General features: G+C 46.5%; 1 protein-coding gene across 4 annotated transcripts in view; it reads right to left on the bottom strand.

Annotated features, from left to right (window-relative positions):
* Nucleotides 1–20,184, bottom strand: part of PRMT7 (protein arginine methyltransferase 7) — a 155,849-nt gene that overhangs the window by 67,733 nt on the left and 67,932 nt on the right. For 3 of the 4 annotated variants that reach the window (XM_077288150.1, XM_077288147.1, XM_077288149.1), the window contains exons 6-12: nt 10,992–11,104; nt 9,285–9,514; nt 8,761–8,941; nt 7,860–7,987; nt 5,228–5,357; nt 4,748–4,831; nt 4,160–4,207 (exon numbers count right to left, since the gene is read on the bottom strand). In XM_077288150.1, coding sequence (XP_077144265.1) covers nt 4,160–4,207; nt 4,748–4,831; nt 5,228–5,357; nt 7,860–7,987; nt 8,761–8,941; nt 9,285–9,514; nt 10,992–11,104 — 914 coding nt within the window. Of the gene's footprint in view, nt 1–4,159; nt 4,208–4,747; nt 4,832–5,227; nt 5,358–7,859; nt 7,988–8,760; nt 8,942–9,284; nt 9,515–10,991; nt 11,105–13,866; nt 14,005–20,184 lie in introns of those variants that run through there. The other variant, XM_077288151.1, reaches the window with a different exon arrangement.

The raw sequence follows: 20,184 nt of genomic DNA, 5'->3' as shown, positions 1-20,184 counted from the left end.
CTTCTGCCCCTCCCTGGTGTTGCCCTCAACTAAATAAAGCTGAGCTTCAACCTTCCGGCTCTCATTAAGTGGTTTTGAAAAAACAAAATGGTGGATAGGGCCTACTAACGGCTTCTGCCCCTCCCTGGTGTTGCCCTCAACTAAATAAAGCTGAGCTTCAACCTTCCGGCTCTCATTAAGTGGTTTTGAAAAAACAAAATGGTGGATAGGGCCTACTAACGGCTTCTGCCCCTCCCTGGTGTTGCCCTCAACTAAATAAAGCTGAGCTTCAACCTTCCGGCTATCATTAAGTGGTTTTGAAAAAACAAAATGGTGGATAGGGCCTACTAACGGCTTCTGCCCCTCCCTGGTGTTGCCCACAACTAAATAAAGCTGAGCTTCAACCTTCCGGCTCTCATTAAGTGGTTTTGAAAAAACAAAAAGGTGGATAGGGCCTACTAACGGCTTCTGCCCCTCCCTGGTGTTGCTCTCAACTAAATAAAGCTGAGCTTCAACCTTCCGGCTCTCATTAAGTGGTTTTGAAAAAACAAAATGGTGGATAGGGCCTACTAACGGCTTCTGCCCCTCCCTGGTGTTGCCCTCAACTAAATAAAGCTGAGCTTCAACCTTCCGGCTATCATTAAGTGGTTTTGAAAAAACAAAATGGTGGATAGGGCCTACTAACGGCTTCTTCCCCTCCCTGGTGTTGCCCTCAACTAAATAAAGCTGAGCTTCAACCTTCCGGCTATCATTAAGTGGTTTTGAAAAAACAAAATGGTGGATAGGGCCTACTAACGGCTTCTGCCCCTCCCTGGTGTTGCCCTCAACTAAATAAAGCTGAGCTTCAACCTTCCGGCTCTCATTAAGTGGTTTTGAAAAAACAAAATGGTGGATAGGGCCTACTAACGGCTTCTGCCCCTCCCTGGTGTTGCCCTCAACTAAATAAAGCTGAGCTTCAACCTTCCGGCTCTCATTAAGTGGTTTTGAAAAAACAAAATGGTGGATAGGGCCTACTAACGGCTTCTGCCCCTCCCTGGTGTTGCCCTCAACTAAATAAAGCTGAGCTTCAACCTTCCGGCTATCATTAAGTGGTTTTGAAAAAACAAAATGGTGGATAGGGCCTACTAACGGCTTCTTCCCCTCCCTGGTGTTGCCCTCAACTAAATAAAGCTGAGCTTCAACCTTCCGGCTATCATTAAGTGGTTTTGAAAAAACAAAATGGTGGATAGGGCCTACTAACGGCTTCTGCCCCTCCCTGGTGTTGCCCTCAACTAAATAAAGCTGAGCTTCAACCTTCCGGCTCTCATTAAGTGGTTTTGAAAAAACAAAATGGTGGATAGGGCCTACTAACGGCTTCTGCCCCTCCCTGGTGTTGCCCTCAACTAAATAAAGCTGAGCTTCAACCTTCCGGCTATCATTAAGTGGTTTTGAAAAAACAAAATGGTGGTTAGGGCCTACTAACGGCTTCTGCCCCTCCCTGGTGTTGTCCTCAACTGAACAAAGCTGAGCTTCCACATTCTGCCTTTCGCCCTATACTATCAGATATTAAACTGCATTTGGCCTACTAGTGTGGTTAGGCCCTTGAAACAGTGTCTGCTGCTCTTGGGTTTGCTACTCCACTGAACAAAGCAATGCCGCCTGTTTAGTCCTGTTACCAATTTTGAACTGCATTTAGCCTACTTTATTCTTTGGCCCTATATCTGTTTCCTCCTCATCCTGCCCATTGCCCAGCCACTGCTAAATGAGTCTGCTGGTACATTGACCTAGACCACTACATTCCCCTTGTACTCTACACAGCCAGAATCTGACCCTGCTGAAAGTAAGGTTCCCCTTCTCGCATGTTATACCACCTTACACAGGGACAAAGAGGAAGGTGCAGATGAAAGTGCAGGTTCCTTCATCAGGTGGGGGGGGCATACTCGTTGGCGACGTCACTGGCACAGGGCCCCTCAGAGTACGCAAAAGTGTCGCTGCTGGTGGGAGGCGCCCCCGCCATGCAAACACACCGCCGTACTTTGAGGGGCCCTGTGCCAGTGCCAATGCGAACGAGTGGGCCCCCCCCTGCTTGCTCAGGATCACAGCACTTGCAACGTTTAAATACTTACCTTTCCCTGCAACACCGCCGTGACGTAGTCCGCATTTCCTGGGCCCACGAAAAAATTGAGCCAGCCCTACTCCCCCCACAACTTTTGCCAAATGACCCCCAATTCCCTATGCCCAACTATTATTATAAAGTTAATTACGATTGGCAAGCTTCAGAAACAAGAATGGATGTTTTTGGCATTAAAATGGGCACTGTAGGTGTTTTCCTGGCCTCCACTCACTGCCGACTATGCTTCCCCATTGACTTGCATTGGGTTTCGTGTTTCGGTCGATCCCCGACTTTTAGCGATAATCGGCCGAATGCACTCGACTCGACTCTGGACAAAATCGGGTTTCCCAAAACCCTACTCGATCTGAAAAAAATGAAAGTCGCTCAACCCTACTCAGGAGAAAGGAAGTTGTCGATTAACCCCATGAGAGCTGAATCCAGCACTAAAATGTGCTGCTACAGCATGATAAAAGGTAATATTGCTAAAATAAACACAGTAGATGTTTTCAGTGGCCCATAATAGCAAGATTTATGAAGAAAAAAAAAAAAAGGTTATAGTAGTGGACAACTTCTTTAAGGATAATGATGGATACAAAGCAACTGTGTGTATGATTTATTCTGCAATTTATAAACGAATTTAAAAAAAAAAATGATGTTCCACATTATTAAGCAGGTCACAGTTTTCAATTAACGTGGGAAAGAAAAAGGATCTCTCCGCTGCTGAAAAGCATCAAATAGTGCAATGCCTTGGTGAAGGGATGAAAACATTAGAAATTTCCAAAAAACTTAAGGGTGATCATTGTACTGTTAAGAGATTTGTGGCTGTATCTGAGCACAGATGTGTTTGTGCTGATAAAGGCATAATGAGGAAGATTTCTGCCAGGTAAGTTCATCGGATTAAGAGAGCAGCTGCTAAAAACCCATTACAAAGCAGCAAACAGATATTTGAAGCTGCTGGTGCCTCTGGAGTCCCTCGACCCTCAAGGTGTAGGCTCCTTCAAAGGCTTGCTGTGGTTCATAGACCTACTATTCGGTCACCCTTAAACAGTGTTCACAAGCAGAAATGGTTGCATTGGGCCCACACATACATGAAGACTAATTTCCAAACAGTCTTGTTTACTGATAAGTGTTGACCAACCCTGGATGGTCCAAATGGATGGAGTAGTGGATGGTTGGTGGATGGCCACCATGTCCCAACAAGGCTGCAACGTCAGCAAGGAGGTGGAGGGGTCATGTTTTGGGCCAGAATCATGGAGAAACAGCTGGTAGGGCCCTTTAAGGTTCCTAAAGGTGTGAAAATGACCTCTGCAAAGTATATAGAGTTTCTGACTGACAACTTTCCTCCATGGTATAAAAAGCAGAAATGTGCCTTCAGGAGCAAAATCATCTTCATGCATGACAATGTACCATCTCATGCTGTAAAGAATACCTCAGTCATTGGCTGCTATGGGTGTAAAAGGAGATATACTCATGGGTTGCCACCATCTTCCCCTGACCTCAACCCTATAGAGAACCTTTGGAGTATCATCACGCAAAGGATCTATGAGGGTGGGAGGCAGTTCACATCAAAAGAGCAGCTGTGGGAGGCTATGCCGACTTCATGCAAAGAAATACAAGCAGAAACTCTCCAAAAACTTACAAGTTCAATGGATGCAAGAATTGTGAAGGTGATATCAAAGAAGGGGTCCTATGTTAACATGTAACTTGGCCTGTTAGGATGTTTTGGAGTTAAATAGCTTTTTTGTTCAGTGAATGTGACCTCCTAATGCTGCAAATTCCACAAATGAGCATTTTCAGTTCTTTAAAACATATCAAATGTTTTGAAATTCTACTGTGCCTAATAATTTGGAACAGTGCATTTTAAGTTTTTATTCATTTTGGAGATTATACTGTTATCATTGGGAGGTTTCTTCAATAAAATTCTATGTATACTCTAACGGGTTTACTTTTATTAGACTGACTGTCATTTGCACCAACCATTTAGGAAAATCCGATAAAAATGTCATTTGCATAATAATTTGGAACATAGTGTAGTAGTGACATATAATCACACACACTGTATCTTCAGGATGTGATGCCCACACTCACCTTGTCCATGAGCTGCTGAGCCACAGAAGAAGACTCTAAAGTGAATACCTGGAAGATGAAGATGTCACTTATCACATACAACACCGCAAAACATTTTATTTGTAGTTAAAAAAAAAAAAAAATCAAACGCCATTAATTATTGCTAGACTCAGAGACAAAATTCAGGTTTGGGGGTCCTCCAAGCTACATGATCATATTCAAGTTATAAGGGTCTTCGTTAGACTACACTGCCAGACATTAGTTATGCTGGGGATATCCACACCCCACAGTGAAAACGGTATTATAGTGGGTGCTAGATGTCAGCACTATGGGGGGCACTGGATGTAACTACTGTGAGGGGCTCTATGATTTCTTCACAGACAGTACTAGCGACAACGGTCCCGATGTGGCAGACAAAGCCACATAGACAGTATAGACTGCTATGAAACATTATTTCAATTCTAAACTTGAGAAATACACTTATGGGAGTGCACTGCAAAGATCTCTGCGGGTTCACTAGTAACACCACGAAAATAAGCAAGATTGTGTATCTAGAAAACAGGAGGAGGTTATAAAGTGAGAAATCAATCTAATAAGTAGGAATATTACCTGCGCTGCCCCAGCAGAGTGTGCCAGCATGGGCAGTGTGCTGCCGTCACTCACACACAAGCACACTGAGCTCGGACTCAGGATCTAGGAGGCAAGGAAAGAAACACATGTGAAAAACAAGGACACACTCATCTAGAAAACCAGATTAATGGCAATCCCTAAGAGAGTATCATCACACGCAGAGAATAGGTCACAGCTCTCGGACAGATGTCACGCTGCTTCTTATACTCAAACTAAAAGTGAATGCTGATTGGCTGTAGCTGCTCATGTGACAACCTCGCCAAATGATCAGTCCGGTAGTCCGGAGAGGGAGGAGCAGCACCAATCTGGGAAGGGAGTCTCCATTCTGCTTTTTTTCCCCCTCTATCATGGACTCATTAATAAGGGGCTGGCCAGTAGTGGACTACCGCCTGTTACTAGAAATTATAACCGTTACATACTGTAGGGTAATTACCAGTAAGATACCGCAGTAACACTCACCTTCTTTAAAGCTTCTTGGTACTTGTCCATTCTGTGTTGATCATTTAATTCCCCAAATCGTGCACGGTTCCAAGTGATGTGAGCCCCGCAGCGACAGGCAGGACTCTCTGCTGAGCTTGTGTCTGCCGCACTACAACGGTAACATGAGAGGGATTGTGGACCAGGGGGCACAGTGAGCTCATTTTGGTAGAGAGATACCTGCTTTTCACGCTTGTGCTTAGTTGTCAATTCTACCTTCATACTGTGATATATTAGGTGGCTTACTTTGTGGCAAAATGTTGGCGTTTTTAATGGTGCATGTAAAGCCACTGCCCTTTCTGTATTTCTGCTTTTCAAGTATACATTATGGTGCACTGAGAGTGTCCACGGGTACCCTGTCTCACAGCACCGGTGTGTACCCTATGTCATAGCACCGAGTGTATACCCCGTCTCACAGCACCGAGTGTATACCCCGTCTCACAGCACTGGTGTGTACCCAGTCTCACAGCACCGGTGTGTACCCTGTGTCACAGCACCAAGTGTATACCCCGTCTCACAGCACCGAGTGTGTACCCCGTCTCACAGCACCGAGTGTATACCCCGTCTCACAGCACCGAGTGTATACCCTGTCTCACAGCACCGAGTGTATACCGTCTCACAGCACCGAGTGCATACCCTATGTCACAGCACCGAGTGTGTACCCCGTGTCACAGCACCGAGTGTGTACCCCGTGTCACAGCACCGGTGTGTACCCTGTCACAGCACCGAGTGTATACCCCATGTAACAGCACCGAATGTGTACCCCGTGTCACAGCACCGAGTGTGTACCCCGTGTCACAGCACCGAGTGTGTACCCCGTGTCACAGCACCGAGTGTGTACCCCGTGTCACAGCACCGAGTGTGTACCCCGTGTCACAGCACCGAGTGTGTACCCCGTGTCACAGCACCGAGTGTGTACCCCGTGTCACAGCACCGAGTGTGTACCCCGTGTCACAGCACCGAGTGTGTACCCCGTGTCACAGCACCGAGTGTGTACCCCGTGTCACAGCACCGAGTGTGTACCCCGTGTCACAGCACCGAGTGTGTACCCCGTGTCACAGCACTGAGTGTATACCCCGTCTCACAGCACTGACCCTGCGTCACAGCACCAAGTGTATACCCCGTCTCACAGCACCGAGTGTATACCCCGTCTCACAGCACCGAGTGTATACCCTGTCTCACAGCACCGAGTGTATACCGTCTCACAGCACCGAGTGCATACCCTATGTCACAGCACCGAGTGTGTACCCTGTGTCACAGCACCGAGTGTAAACCCTGTGTCACAGCACAGAGTGTATACCCCATCTCACAGCACCAACCCTGCGTCACAGCACCGAGTGTATAACCCGTCTCACAGCACCGAGTGTATACCCTGTGTCACAGCAGCGGTGTGTATCCGTCTCACAGCACCGACCCTGCGTCACAGCACCGAGTGTTTACCCCGTCTCACAGCACCAAGTGTATACCCCGTCTCACAGCACCGGTGTGTACCTTGTGTCACAGCACCGAGTGTATACCCTGTCTCACAGCACCGAGTGTATACCCTGCGTCACAGCACCGAGTGTGTACCCCGTCTCACAGCACCAAGTGTATACCCTGCGTCACAGCACAGAGTGTGTACCCTGTCTCACAGCACCGAGTGTATACCCTGTGTCACAGCTTCAAGTGTATACCCTGTGTCACAGCACCGAGTGTTTACCCCATGTCACAGCACTGAGTGCATACCCCGTGTCACAGCACCAAATATGCACCCTGCGTCACAGCACCGAGTGTATACCCTACATCACAGCAGCGAGTGTGTACTCCGTGTCACAGCACCGAGTGTATACCCTATGTCACAGCACCGAGTGTATACCCTATGTCACAGCACCGATCATATACCCCGTCTCACAGCACCGAGTGTATACCCCGTCTCACAGCACCGAGTGTATACCCCGTCTCACAGCACCGAGTGTATACCCCGTCTCACAGCACCGAGTGTATACCCCGTCTCACAGCACCGAGTGTATACCCCGTCTCACAGCACCGAGTGTATACCCTGTCTCACAGCACCGACCCTGCGTCACAGCACCGAGTATATACCCTGTCTCACAGCACCGGTGTGTACCCTGTGTCACAGCATGGAGTGTATACCTCGTGTCACAGCACCGAGTGTATACCCCATCTCACAGCACCGACCTTGCGTCACAGCACTGAGTGTATACCCCGTCTCACAGAACCAAGTGTGTACCCCGTCTCACAGCACCAAGTGTATACCCTGCATCACAGCATCGATTGTATACCCTATGTCACAGCACCGAGTGTGTACCCTACGTCACAGCACCGAGTGTGTACCCCGTCTCACAGCACCGAGTGTATACCCTGTGTCACAGCACCGAGTGTATACCCCGTGTCACAGCACCGAGTGTGTACCCTGCGTCACAGCACCAAGTATATACCCTGCGTCACAGCACCGAGTGTATACCCTGCGTCACTAGGAAGATTTGAATCGATATGCAAATAAGGTGTAAGAGCTATGGTAGATCTTAAACCTCTGTTATTCCTTAGTATTAGGAAGAGTTGCATACAAGTTTATAATTCATCTACTCGGCTTAGCAGGTTTTGCTGCGATTACCTTGGATCTCTCAAGTCGTACCACACGCAGTAGTCATCTTGGTGAGCGATGAGACAAGTCTCCCCACCCTGCGTCACCTCTTTTTCCTCTGGCAGAAAGTAGACACACTGCATCCAGTGATCTCTCCACTAAAATAAGTTAGGAAAAAAGGAAAAATTAAGGGTGAGGCAGCAAAAGCATGTCTGAAAGAAAAATGCTCGGATTACAAGGATATCACAAATGTAACACTGCTAAGGTAAATGTGCACTTGTTGTACCATGTGGTCACTTTCTCTTGCACAGACTTGGGAGAAATGGGAGTTATCTTAACACACTTTAAGGAAACTTGTCATCAGGATTTGCCTCTGGGAGGTTTTAGGAGCACTTTACATTGGACCCTATCCTCTAGCAGCAGGAAAGTACTGAAACGAGGTGTTATCTCCCCTGATCCAGGACTGGCTCTCCGCCGCTGCCCTCATCTGTGTTTTGGCTGCTGCGCTGAGCTCAGCAGCATGTGCTTTCTACAAAGCAGCGCCATGGAGATCAGCGATTATCTGAAGCGACGATGCACGCACTCAACGTGACATGACTGCTGCAGCCAAAACACAGAAACTGGACAAGCGAGACAGCTGGCGCTGGATCAGGACTCTCGGGCTTGGTTATTTTATGGGCATTTGGGGTCCACTTTACTGACAGTGGAAAACCCCTGTAAAGATCTATAGAACCAGCTGGAGGATGCCTCAACCTGACCTGAAACATTGTTGTTACACCTGAATATCCCCTGTACAGTGAAGGAAGGAAGCACAGATCTGCTCCTTACTGGCACAGGCTGTGGTGCAGGATACAACCTGACCTGAAACATTGTTGTTACATCTTAATATCCCCTATACAGTAAAGGAAGGAAGCACAGATCTGCTCCTTACTGGCACAGGCTGCGGTGCGGGATACAACCAGCCCGGCTTCATGCTGCAGGTGATTGTAGCTTCCGGGTCCATGTCAATGTCCCACCATGACAGTACCACTTGAGCTGCTCCACTGCCCAGTGATGTGAAGTGGACGATATGAGAAACTGCAGAGTTGCGGACCTGCTTGCTGAAGTCCAGTCTGGTGAAATAAATACACGATAATCAGATTACTAGAAGCACCAATTTCACTTTCACCAATGAATAAGAACACAAATGTGTTCATTACAGATATGAGATTATCTCGAAAAATACATACACCCCCCATCAATTAGCCAGTAAAGTATCTGGCAGCCTGCAGCTGTATGGCTCGTGACGCTAATCCACCAGTACGCCCTGACATCGGCCCTCTATAGGGTCTGAAGACTGTAGTGGAGCCATGTAATGATTAGTTTGTATTCCACACTGTCATACATAAATGACTACGTATAGTCTCCATGGTACATAGTGGTGACGGACCCTTCCTCCCATCACTTTCTTCTTACCGGAAGACAATTAAGATATCACTGAGAGGTGTGAAGTCACCCGGGCTCAGCTGGCTTAGCTGCACGTCACATACTGAGGAGGCTCCAGGACAGCTTTGCATTTCGGGTGGAGGCTGAATAATACTGCAATCCAGCTGCATGGGTAAAAGTTTATTCCAACTCCAGAGCCTGCGGGATTCCACCACTTGAGCATAAATGGTGGCTCGGTGAGGAACAGCTTCCCAACGCTCCTGGTAAGAGAGGGGAAGAGATAATTGGTTGTATTGTAGTAGTACAGGACATGACTGCATGAATCTGAATCTTAAAGGGATTTTCTGCATTTAATCTTGCTTTTCACCCACGACCTGGCCATGAGTTTATTTATGATCTCCACTGTTCCATCACACGCATGACATCTCTGTGCCAATAATGTTGCACAGATCTGTAGCCTCAGCTTCACTCTCAAATGATAGTTCCCAACAATTTTTTACATTTAATATCCATCTTTAAAAAAAAAAAAAAATGATGGTTGGAGTCCCCAAAATAAAACGAGGCGTACTCGCCGAGTCGTGCAGACTCGACAGGAGAGGGACCATCCAGCTTGTTAACAGCACACAGTTCCTGCATCTCTAATGGTATGGGGCTGCCTTGGTGGCTATGGCAAGGGCAGCTTATACATCTATAAAGGCATTATCAATGCTGAGCATTAAATAGAGGCGTTAGAATAACATACAGTATGCTCCATTCAGACATCGCCTTTTTCAGAGAAGACCTTGTATATTTCAGCAGGACAATGCTAAACCCCATACTGCAACCATCACAGCAGCATGGCTCCACAGGAGAGTTCTGGTGATGGACGGGCCGCACGCAGTCCAGACCTTTCACAAATAGAAAACATTTGGTGCATTATGAAGCAAAAATCCAGCAAAGACCCCAAACTGTGAGCAACAAGAATGCTACATCAGACAAGAATGGGACAACATTCCTCTCCCAAAACGTCAGCAATTGTCTCCTCACCTCCCAGAGGTGATAATGTAATAAGATGGGAAACTACACAATGGTGGCCACGGCCTGGACACAACTTTTTAGAAACGTGTTGCTGCCAATAATTACTAAATTAGTTAATGTTTTCAAGTGAAATTAAAAAATGTCCGACGTTCAACTTCTGATCTGTGTCCTGTTGTGAATAAATAATGGCGATACGAGACTTCCTGATCATTGAATTCTTCTTTTCTTTATCTGTAACACAGCGTCCCAACCGTTTTTGAATTCGGGTTGTAAAAAGATTCATCATTCTGTGTGGATTCACCTCCTAATAAAGCAATACAGTAGCCGCAGCTCAGCTTTCCTGTTTTCACCCCCCAATGCCCTGCACAGATATCAGCTTAGGCTACTTTCACACTAGCGTCGTACGACGCACGTCGCTATGCGTCGTTTTGGAGAAAAAACGCATCCTGCAAAATTGCTTGCAGGATGCGTTTTTTCTCCATAGACTAACATTAGCGACGCATTGCCAGTATGCAGGACGCTGCTGGGCTCTCTACACACAACTTCAGGCAACTAGCCTGGTAATTAATATTTGTAATCCATGTTGATGCAGGGAAATTGGACTCAAGTATGAGGAAGGCAAAGCCCCCGCAGCAATAAAGACGTTTTAAAAAACCAGAGCCAACTGTTGGCCCTAAAGATAGGGAGAAAGCCGTAAATATCATTATTATTTCCATTTACCTGCATAAGATTATGCTGTGCATGTTCATAGCTAGGCAATGCCCCCTCTCCGATTAGTTCTGTATCAAACAGTTCTGTGATTAGTATGTTGGCTCGCCGAGTCATGTCTCCATCTGCCAAAGAATATGCATTTTATCATCTTCTAACAATAAAAAAGACTTCTCGTAGTTTGGGAACAGATATATAATCTATGCTGTAACTTCAGGAAGGAAAAGGTAGCTCACAGATTGGCTGCCGCACCATCAACAGAGATCTCAGCACTGCAGCCAATCCCAAGAAACCAGGAGCAACGGTAGACTCGCATGTGAATCTGGGGAAGGCGAGTACAAAACAGCTTGTTTTGTTTTATACCAAACTGTGCTCAGGGACAAAACTGAAATGGACTACAACTTTTAGGATGCGTTCACATGTGGGGTTTTTTTGGTATGATTTTCCAAAAATAAACTAGTGAAATCAACGTCCCTTTGTCTTTACTTTTGAAAATCACTTCTAAAAGTGCCCTGGTATTGAATGGTGAGGACCCACCCTCAGGAGACTGGACTGGTGATGTGATGTTCTTCTCTTTTTTATTTATAAACTTGTTTTATTGAAGGATACTTCATAGTAAATGTTACAAATGTACAGGAAAAGAAAAGTAACTCAAACTCATGTCAGTATCATGCATAGGATTAGAGCTCAGACATTATAACCTACAATTAGCAAAGGTAACTGCAATCAGGGGGAGTATAAATATAGGGAATTGCATTAATGTAGCAGAGATCTAGGCAGAGCTAATGTACACTTGTCATGAACTGGGGTAATTTGGCTGCCCCAGTTCTTTTCTGAAGGGGATTTATCTATATCCTACTTCCCAGTTCCGGTTTGGAACGTGCAGCTCTCTGGCGCCCCCCTTACCCTCAGGTCAGACAGGGAACTGCACCTAGGATAATTAGTCGCCAGAAAGGCTGCCTGCTATGTACTGACTGTGGGGCACACACTGCAGTGAGGGTGATATAATTATTCCCAGCTGCAGCCGAGCAATACACTATAAAAACCACGTTCTGTCACTGCCAGTGTTACCCACCAGCGCAGGACACTTCCGCTGCCAACAGCTCCTATTTCTTAATTAATAACGGGTCAGGAGCCAACCTAATTAGTAGCATAATTTACTTCAGAGGACGTGTAAGTACGTTATAGAGCAAGGAGAAACGAAGCTAGTATATTTTTTATATTATAGTCCAAAAGGTAGGCAGTGTTTACAAATGTGTAAAAAGATATTATAAAATGAGACAAATATCACATATACAGACAATTACAAAATAAAAAGGGATTAAAGGAAGAAAAACACTTACAGTTGCTTAAGTCCTTTCATAGCATGGCTGACCATGCGGCTGGGGGGAGGGGAGCATATGTCCCAATGCATCACAGAGTGTATCTCAGCTAGTTCCCTGGACAAAGGCTAGTGAAAAATAAGCTCACACTCTCACTTATACCCCCTGGTCGTGACATCACTGAGTGGGTGCAGCTATGGACTCCAGTCCCCTTTCCAAAGAGACTCAGAACTTTATTAAAACTCATATTTGTCCTAGCGTACGCTGGGAACCTCGTAGAGTGACAACAAACGTATTGCATGTCTTCTCACGAGTAGTGATTAGCGAGTGTACTCGTTGCTCGGGTTTTCCCGAGCACGCTCAGGTGAACTCCGAGTATCTGTTAGTGTATGGAGATTTAGTTTTCATCGCCGCAGCTGAATGATTTACAGCTACTAGCCAGCTTGATTACATGTGGAGATTCCCTAGCAACCATGCAACCCCCACATGTACTCAGGCTGTGTAGTAGCTGTAAATCATTCAGCTGCTGCGATGAAAACTAAAATTACGAACACTAACAAATACTCTGAGATCACCCGAGCAACGAGTACACTCGCTCATCACTACTCACGAGGTTAGCTTCCATTTAAGTCTACACATGGGGTAGCTGGGTGACCCGGTTAAATAGTAATCAGTTTCTCCATTTCTGATAGGCGCTGCGCTTAGAAAACGCACTGGTGTGTAGTCCTATTGTTGCACATCCCAAATATGTAACTTTCATATCTCTGTCACCACCTGGGGTTGAATTATTCATCATGAATAACTTTCACACAAATCACAAAGCGCATGGCTGCAAACAAAAGAACTAGTTTTCAGCTAACCCCTGCATTCTTGAGGGAGGGGGAACAGAATCACACACTGGAGTTTCATGTTACAGCTGTATTGTCAGCAGGGAGAAAGAGCCGGAAAGCCCACAGCGTGTGTCTGTACTCAACTCCAATGGATGTAGCAGAGCTCAGTGTGCGTTATAATAGAGAATCAAATACATCATATTCCTGACAACACTTTTTCTAGTCTACTTTATGTGAATATTGCCATCATATACATTTGGATTCCTGGATCACATCAGGGTGTATGGCACCAAAATGAGGAACATAGTGTGCAGACTGACAGCTGTGTTACAGCTCCATCACACCACTATCCCCAGAATTTAAGACATTTTTGAGGGCATCCTCTTTTCTTATATACTAGGTTCTCATATGGTATTGTGTGTTAACTATCTCCTTTCACGTGTAATTATGGGAGGCCTCCTCCCTCCATCAATCTCAGTGCTATTGTATTCCTGGCAAGGAACGTAGTCTCACAGAGAAACATCTTATCATTATGGGGTCACACTTTCATCTATGTTATGGAACAGTCGACTGGAGATCCAATTATTTCCGACAGCATGCTAATCCCTTCTCACCATTATATAGTCATATGACCATGCAATTAACAATAAGATGCCAAAAGTCTGCAACTAAGTCACCGCATCTCTGGCAACTATCCGAAGATAATCTACAAAATCAAAATACCGGATTACTCACCGGTAATGCTCTTTTATAGAGCCCACGACAGCACCCACTAGAGAGAGGGGATCCGCCCCTAGGAACAGGAAACCTACAGAGAGATAAAAGGGGCGGCCCCCCCTCGCTCCTCATTTGTTTTACAGAGAAAAGGAGGACCGCCGCCAGGTTTTAGTTAACAGGTTCAGACATATATACATATTTACAACCTTATACTATATTACTCTATTATTTACATCTCCTTACCAAGGCACCACGTGCAACTAAATAAAGGAAAAGGGAGGGATGTGAATGGGTGCTGTCGTGGGCTCTATAAAAGAGCATTACCGGTGAGTAATCCGGTATTTTCTATTCGCCACGACAGCACCCACTAGAGAGATTTACAGAGACTATAAATTGGGTGGGTTAACTGAGTCAAGAACCGAAACCCCAAAGGTTAGATCAGAAACAGCAGATAGGTCTAATCTATAGTGCTTATAGAAGGTATTAGGCAAAGACCAAGTTGCAGCCTTACATATAAGGTCTATTTGCACGTTCGCCCTTTCTGCCCAGGAAGTCGACAAGGCTCTTGTAGAGTGTGCTCCCACATGCATTGGAGGATCTCTTCCTCTAGCTTTATACGCTAAGATTATGGCATCTCTGATCCAGCGTGATAGCGTGCTTTTTGTGACTCTGGAACCTTTGGTTTTACCCTCAAAAGACACAAAGAGAGCCCTACTCTTCCTCCAGTCCCTAGTCCTTTCTAAATAGGCTAGAACAGCCCTCTTTACATCTGGGGTATGAAGTCTTACTTCTTCTGGAGTCGAGTGGTCTTCATAAAAGGTAGGTAATAAGATCTCCTGGGATCTATGAAAACTAGTGGCTACTTTAGGGAGATAACAAGGGTCCGTCTTCAAAATTATTCTATCAGATGTCACAGATAAAAAAGGAGGATCAATTGATAAGGCATGTAGATCACTCACTCTTCTAGCAGATACCAATGCTACTAATAATATCGTCTTTAACGAGATGTTTTTTAATGAGGCTGTATGAAGAGGCTCAAACGGGCTCTGCGTCAAGGCATCTAGGACCAAAGTTAGATCCCACTGAGGCACCTGTGGTATATCTATTGGTTTTGACCACTCACATGCCGATATAAAACGAGATATCCATCTATCACCTGCCACATCATAACTGAAGAGAGCTCCTAGAGCTGAAACTTGAACCTTCAGAGTATTTACAGAAAGCCCCAATTCAAGCCCTTTTTGCAAGAACTCCAATATTGAAAATATAGGCACCTCAGAAGAAAGTTGTGTTGTATGAAATTCAAGAAATTTTCTCCAGACCCTGACATAGATTTTGGTAGTAGAAGGCTTTCTACTCTTCATGAGGGTATCTATAAGCCCACTAGAAAAACCTCTTAGAGCTAATAACTGCCTCTCAAATTCCATACAGTCAAATTCATGCCCTTTACCCGAGGATGGAAAAACGGTCCCTGAGACAGTAGGTCCTTGGTCTGTGGCAGAATCCAAGGGTCTGTAGTTGACATTGCCCTGAGCCATGAAAACCATGGCCTTTTGGGCCAAAATGGGGCTACCAACAGAACTCTTGCCCCTTCCTCCCTTATTTTTCTTATTACTATAGGTAACAGATTCCATGGAGGGAATGCATAAGCCAGGTCGAATGTCCATGGCACCTGGAGGGCATCGAATATGTCCGGGTTGTCTAGTCTGCATAGAGAGGCAAATGTTTTGACCTGACGGTTGGCCCTTGTTGCGAACAGGTCTGAGGCATGCCCCACCGGGTTGTTATCAATCTGAAAATTCTCCTGTTTAGCATCCATTCCCCTTGATGAAGGGTGTGACGGCTGAGGAAATCGGCACAAAAGTGGTCTATGCCTCTGATGTGCACCGCTGACAAGGACAACAGATGATTTTCGGCCAACATCATGATGTCTGATGCGACTTCCATGAGATTGTCTGACCGTGTACCTCCTTGATGATTCAGATAGGCCACCGGAGAGGTGTTGTCGGAGAGGACCCTTGTGTGAGAGCCTCGTAGCTGGGGAAGAAAGTGGAGTAGGGAATAATATATAGCTTTTAATTCTTTAACATTAGAGGATTTATCAGATTCCGATCTGGACCAAAGACCCTGAACCACCTGATCGTGAAAATGTGCCCCCCAGCCTTCAGGACTAGCATCTGTGGTCACTATACTAGAAGGGGTGATAACCCATAGTACCCCTTTTGATAGGTTTTCCCAATCTAACCACCATGTAAGGGAGTGTACTACTTCTGATGTTAGAAAAACTGTCTGATCCAAATGTCCTTGACTTTTAATGTCCTCCTGTAATATAAATTTCTGGAGCTGCCTGGTATGAAATTGCGCCCATTTAACTGCAGGGATACATGAGGTTAGTGAACCCAGCAACGACATGGCACTTCTTAGTGACATACTACGTTTTTTGATTGCTAAGCCTACTTTGTCAATTATGGAAGCTTTCTTATCGTCAGGCAACCAACATACTTGGTCAACTGAATCCAGAAGGAGTCCTAGGAATTTTTGACAAGTAACAGGTTGGAGTCTGGATTTTTCCCAGTTGACAATCCAGCCAAGCGTTTGTAAAGAAAACGCCACTTCCTCCAACCTTTGCTCACACTGTAGGGCATTTTTTCCCACAATTAGAAGATCATCCAGATATGGAATGACCAGTGTGTTCTTTAATCGCAGAAAGGACATTACCTCCAATAACAATTTAGTAAAAACCCTTGGAGCCATAGATAGGCCAAAGGGCATTGCCCTATATTGTAGATGACGAACCTGACCGTCTATAAAAACTGCTACCCGAAGAAACTGCTGGTGTGACTGGTGTATAGGAAGATGGTAATTTGCATCCTTAAGATCCAGTACTACCATGTAACAGTTAGGGAACAAATTTTTAATGGCTGACCGAATGGATTCCATTTTAAATGCTCTGGGTTTTATGAAGGTGTTCAGCTTTCTTAAATTAAATATAGTTCTAAAGGATCCGTCAGGTTTAGTAATCAGAAACAAGGGGGAGTAGAACCCCTTCCCTATTTGAGATGACGGAACCTCTATTAAGACCCGTTTGGCCAAAAGGGACTTAATTTCAATTTCCAGTGCCTCTTGCTGCAGTCTGGATTTTAGGGAGGTGAGCAGGAAGGAATCCGGAGGTTTTCGGATAAAGTCTAGGGTGAGGCCTGAAGATATCAAATTTATGGCCCATGGATTAACAGTTATCTTCTTCCACTGATTAATAAATCCCAGAAGTCTACCGCCCACTGGTGGAATAGGGTTCCCGGAATTTTTCTGCTGGCCTGAAGGGACGCTTGTTGAATAACTTGCCCTTCTGCCTGAATTCTTTGTTTCTCCATTGGTCCTTAAAGCCTCCCTTCCTGCCAAATGATGGCTTCCTGAATGCCCTTCTGTAAGAAGGAACAAAGGGATTAGGAAACCCCTTCTTCCTTTCACCCGCCTTAGTGAGTATATCATCCAGAACGGCACCAAAGAGGTACTCACCCTGACAGGGTATGGCACACAATTTGGATCTAGACTGGGCATCCCCCTTCCAGTTTTTTAGCCATAATGCTCGCCGAGCAGCATTGGAGAGGTTAGCTGTCCTGGCCGCCAGGCGGAGAGAATCCACTGAGGCATCAGATATAAAAGCCGCAGCACCCTTAATCAAGGGAATAGACGCACGTAATTTCTCCCTGGACACGCCACTCCTGATGTTTTGATCCAGCTGCTCCAGCCAAACTAGCATAGACCTACTAGTACACGTGGCTGAGATTGCCGGCTTGAATGCAGTGACACAGGCTTCCCACGATTTTTTAAGAAGTGCGTCTGATTTTCTATCCATGGGATCGGGTAAAGAACCTGCATCCTCTACAAGTAAAGAAGAACAGCGAGATGTAGATGCCACAGCCGCATCAACTTTTGGTATTTTAGCCCATGAATTCAAATCCTCGTCATCGAAGGGGTAGCGTCTCTTACAGGATATTGGCACAAACCCCTTTTGTCCCTTACTCCATTCTTTCTTAATGAGGTCTTTTATGGCCTGGTTTACCGGAAATACGTGGCCTTTTCGCTGAGAAAGACCCGCAAACATAATCTCCTGTGGCGTTTGGGGTTCTTTTGACTCAGACAACCCCATCGTACTCCTCACTGATTTAACCAAGTTGTTTACGCCATCAGTTGGAAAACAGACATAGTCCTCTTCATCTGACGACTCAGACAGCTGAGAGACTTCGGAGTCAACTTCCCCACTCTCTGCTGATGTGTCAGCTTTAGGTGAGGATACTCTCCTACTTTTCTTTTCAATATTTACTGAGGGACCACCTCCCAATGACTGAAGTTCTTCCCGAGTCATTAGCCGTATCTCATTCATCTTAACGGACCTTTCCTGCCGCAAGGTGTTATCTATACAAGCCTGACACAGTTTTTTAGAATACAAGTCAGGCAGGAGCTCGGTACATATAGCACATTGTTTGTGCTTGGTCTTCTCCGTCCTCTTTGCCTACAGAAGAACATAAGCAGAGGAAACTAATATAAGCCTCAGCGAAGCCATGTATACACTTACCCCGAAGTATATTTTGTATACCGGCTGCTGGGGTGTTAGTTTGGCTTGGGGTGTGGAACGGGACGATCTCCTTCCCGATTTGTCAGTGGAGTCACTCATTTTGGAGCGTCCACTTCCCTTTTTCCTAGCATCACCACTGGGTACTAGTGGCTCTTCCATAGAGCGCTCACAGACTTCCTCTTGGGCCGACATGATAGCGCACCTTTTACATTGCTGAAGTGCAATTTATAGTGCATCCCTTAATACACACCCCTTCCTTTTTTTTTTTTTTACCTGCTCCAGTATAATGCCAGGGAGAAGGGAACCGCATGGAGAAATCCAATATGGCGGTTCCCCCGGAAATGATACTCCAACCCTGCGACCCCGGAAGTACAAACATCTGCTTCTGGGACGCCGACGCTACTGCGCATGCGCGCGCGTCTCTGCACACCGGGAGACACTGCAGTGAATGCCGCACCCGCAACCCTGTCGCCTCTACCTCGGAGGAATCAGGGGGGAGACCCATACAGCCTTCAGCTCCACATAACCTAGGAGGGCACCATTACCTGCTCCAGGTCCGGGCCGGTCAAGGTACACCGCTCTGTCAGTCGGCTCATACAACGGTGTCCCAGCAGGGAGACCGTTGATAATCTTCAGGCTTTACAATAGCCACAGCAGATGAGGGGGGAGCCAGCAGGAACCCCCGACACTGTCTACCTGCTCTGGAGCCCCTGCCGCTGAGCAGAGTCGTACAGGCGGCAGTCCAGGCAGGCCTTCCTCTTCTTAGCTACACCATAGAGGTTCTCTGTGGGTTCCCTTCTAGGAACAGGAAACCAACTGAGGAGCGAGGGGGGGCCGCCCCTTTTATCTCTCTGTAGGTTTCCTGTTTCTAGGGGCGGATCCCCTCTCTCTAGTGGGTGCTGTTGTGGCGAATAGAAAATAATCAATGAACATGCACAGGAAGCCAGGATTTGTCTGGAGGCCGTGACAATGACGCCAGAGTTGACTGGGCACCGTTGTCATGTGTCACAACACCACATCACAGCCAGGGGAGAGTGCTCACTCTGCGAAAACAGAGCCGGCACGGGAGGCAAGTACAGGCTTTTTTATTTTACTAGATGGAGGCCCAATGCTATCGCATCGGGATAGTGGTGATGTGCCGATGGGGGCATGCTGCAAAGCCTGCCTCCATCGTCACGTCACCACCCTCCCGATGTGATAGCATCGGGCCTCCATCATAGTTTACGGTAATTCCTCCTCTCCCCGGAGGACACGCCCTGTTACAGCCGGTGATTCCCGGAGCCCCGCCTCCCTCTGGAGCTCTGCCTCTCACCATCTCCGCCGCTCCTTGCACCTCCGCACTCAGGAGCCCCGAGATCAGCAGCGCGGAGAGCAACATCTCAGTGATCCATCTGCCGTGCCTGCTCTCATCCATGTGATCGGCGATCAGCACTCTGTCCCGCCAACATGGCCGCCGCTAGCATTGTCGGCGGGAGGGGTGAGGGGAGACGGGGGCTGCGGAGAGGAGCGAGGGGAGCGACGGAGAGGAGCGAGGGGAGGCAGGGAGCGACAGAGGAGCAAGGGAAGACAGGGAGCGATGGACAGAAGAGAGGGGAGAGACGGACAGACTGGTACCACCAGCGGGTGCCACATTGGAATACCCATCACTTGGGTATTTCAATATGGCGGTCGGAAAACTTCCAGTGCGGCGGGGTGTATTGTGGGATTCGAGGACGTCTAGACGGAAGTGGATGCCAGACAATTTAAGGTAATTCTATAAA

Source organism: Ranitomeya variabilis, chromosome 2, assembly GCF_051348905.1.
Source record: "Ranitomeya variabilis isolate aRanVar5 chromosome 2, aRanVar5.hap1, whole genome shotgun sequence".
NCBI classification, from domain to species: Eukaryota; Metazoa; Chordata; class Amphibia; order Anura; family Dendrobatidae; genus Ranitomeya; species Ranitomeya variabilis.
Note: the sequence above shows the minus strand (reverse complement) of the source record. Positions and strands in the feature narration are given on the sequence as shown.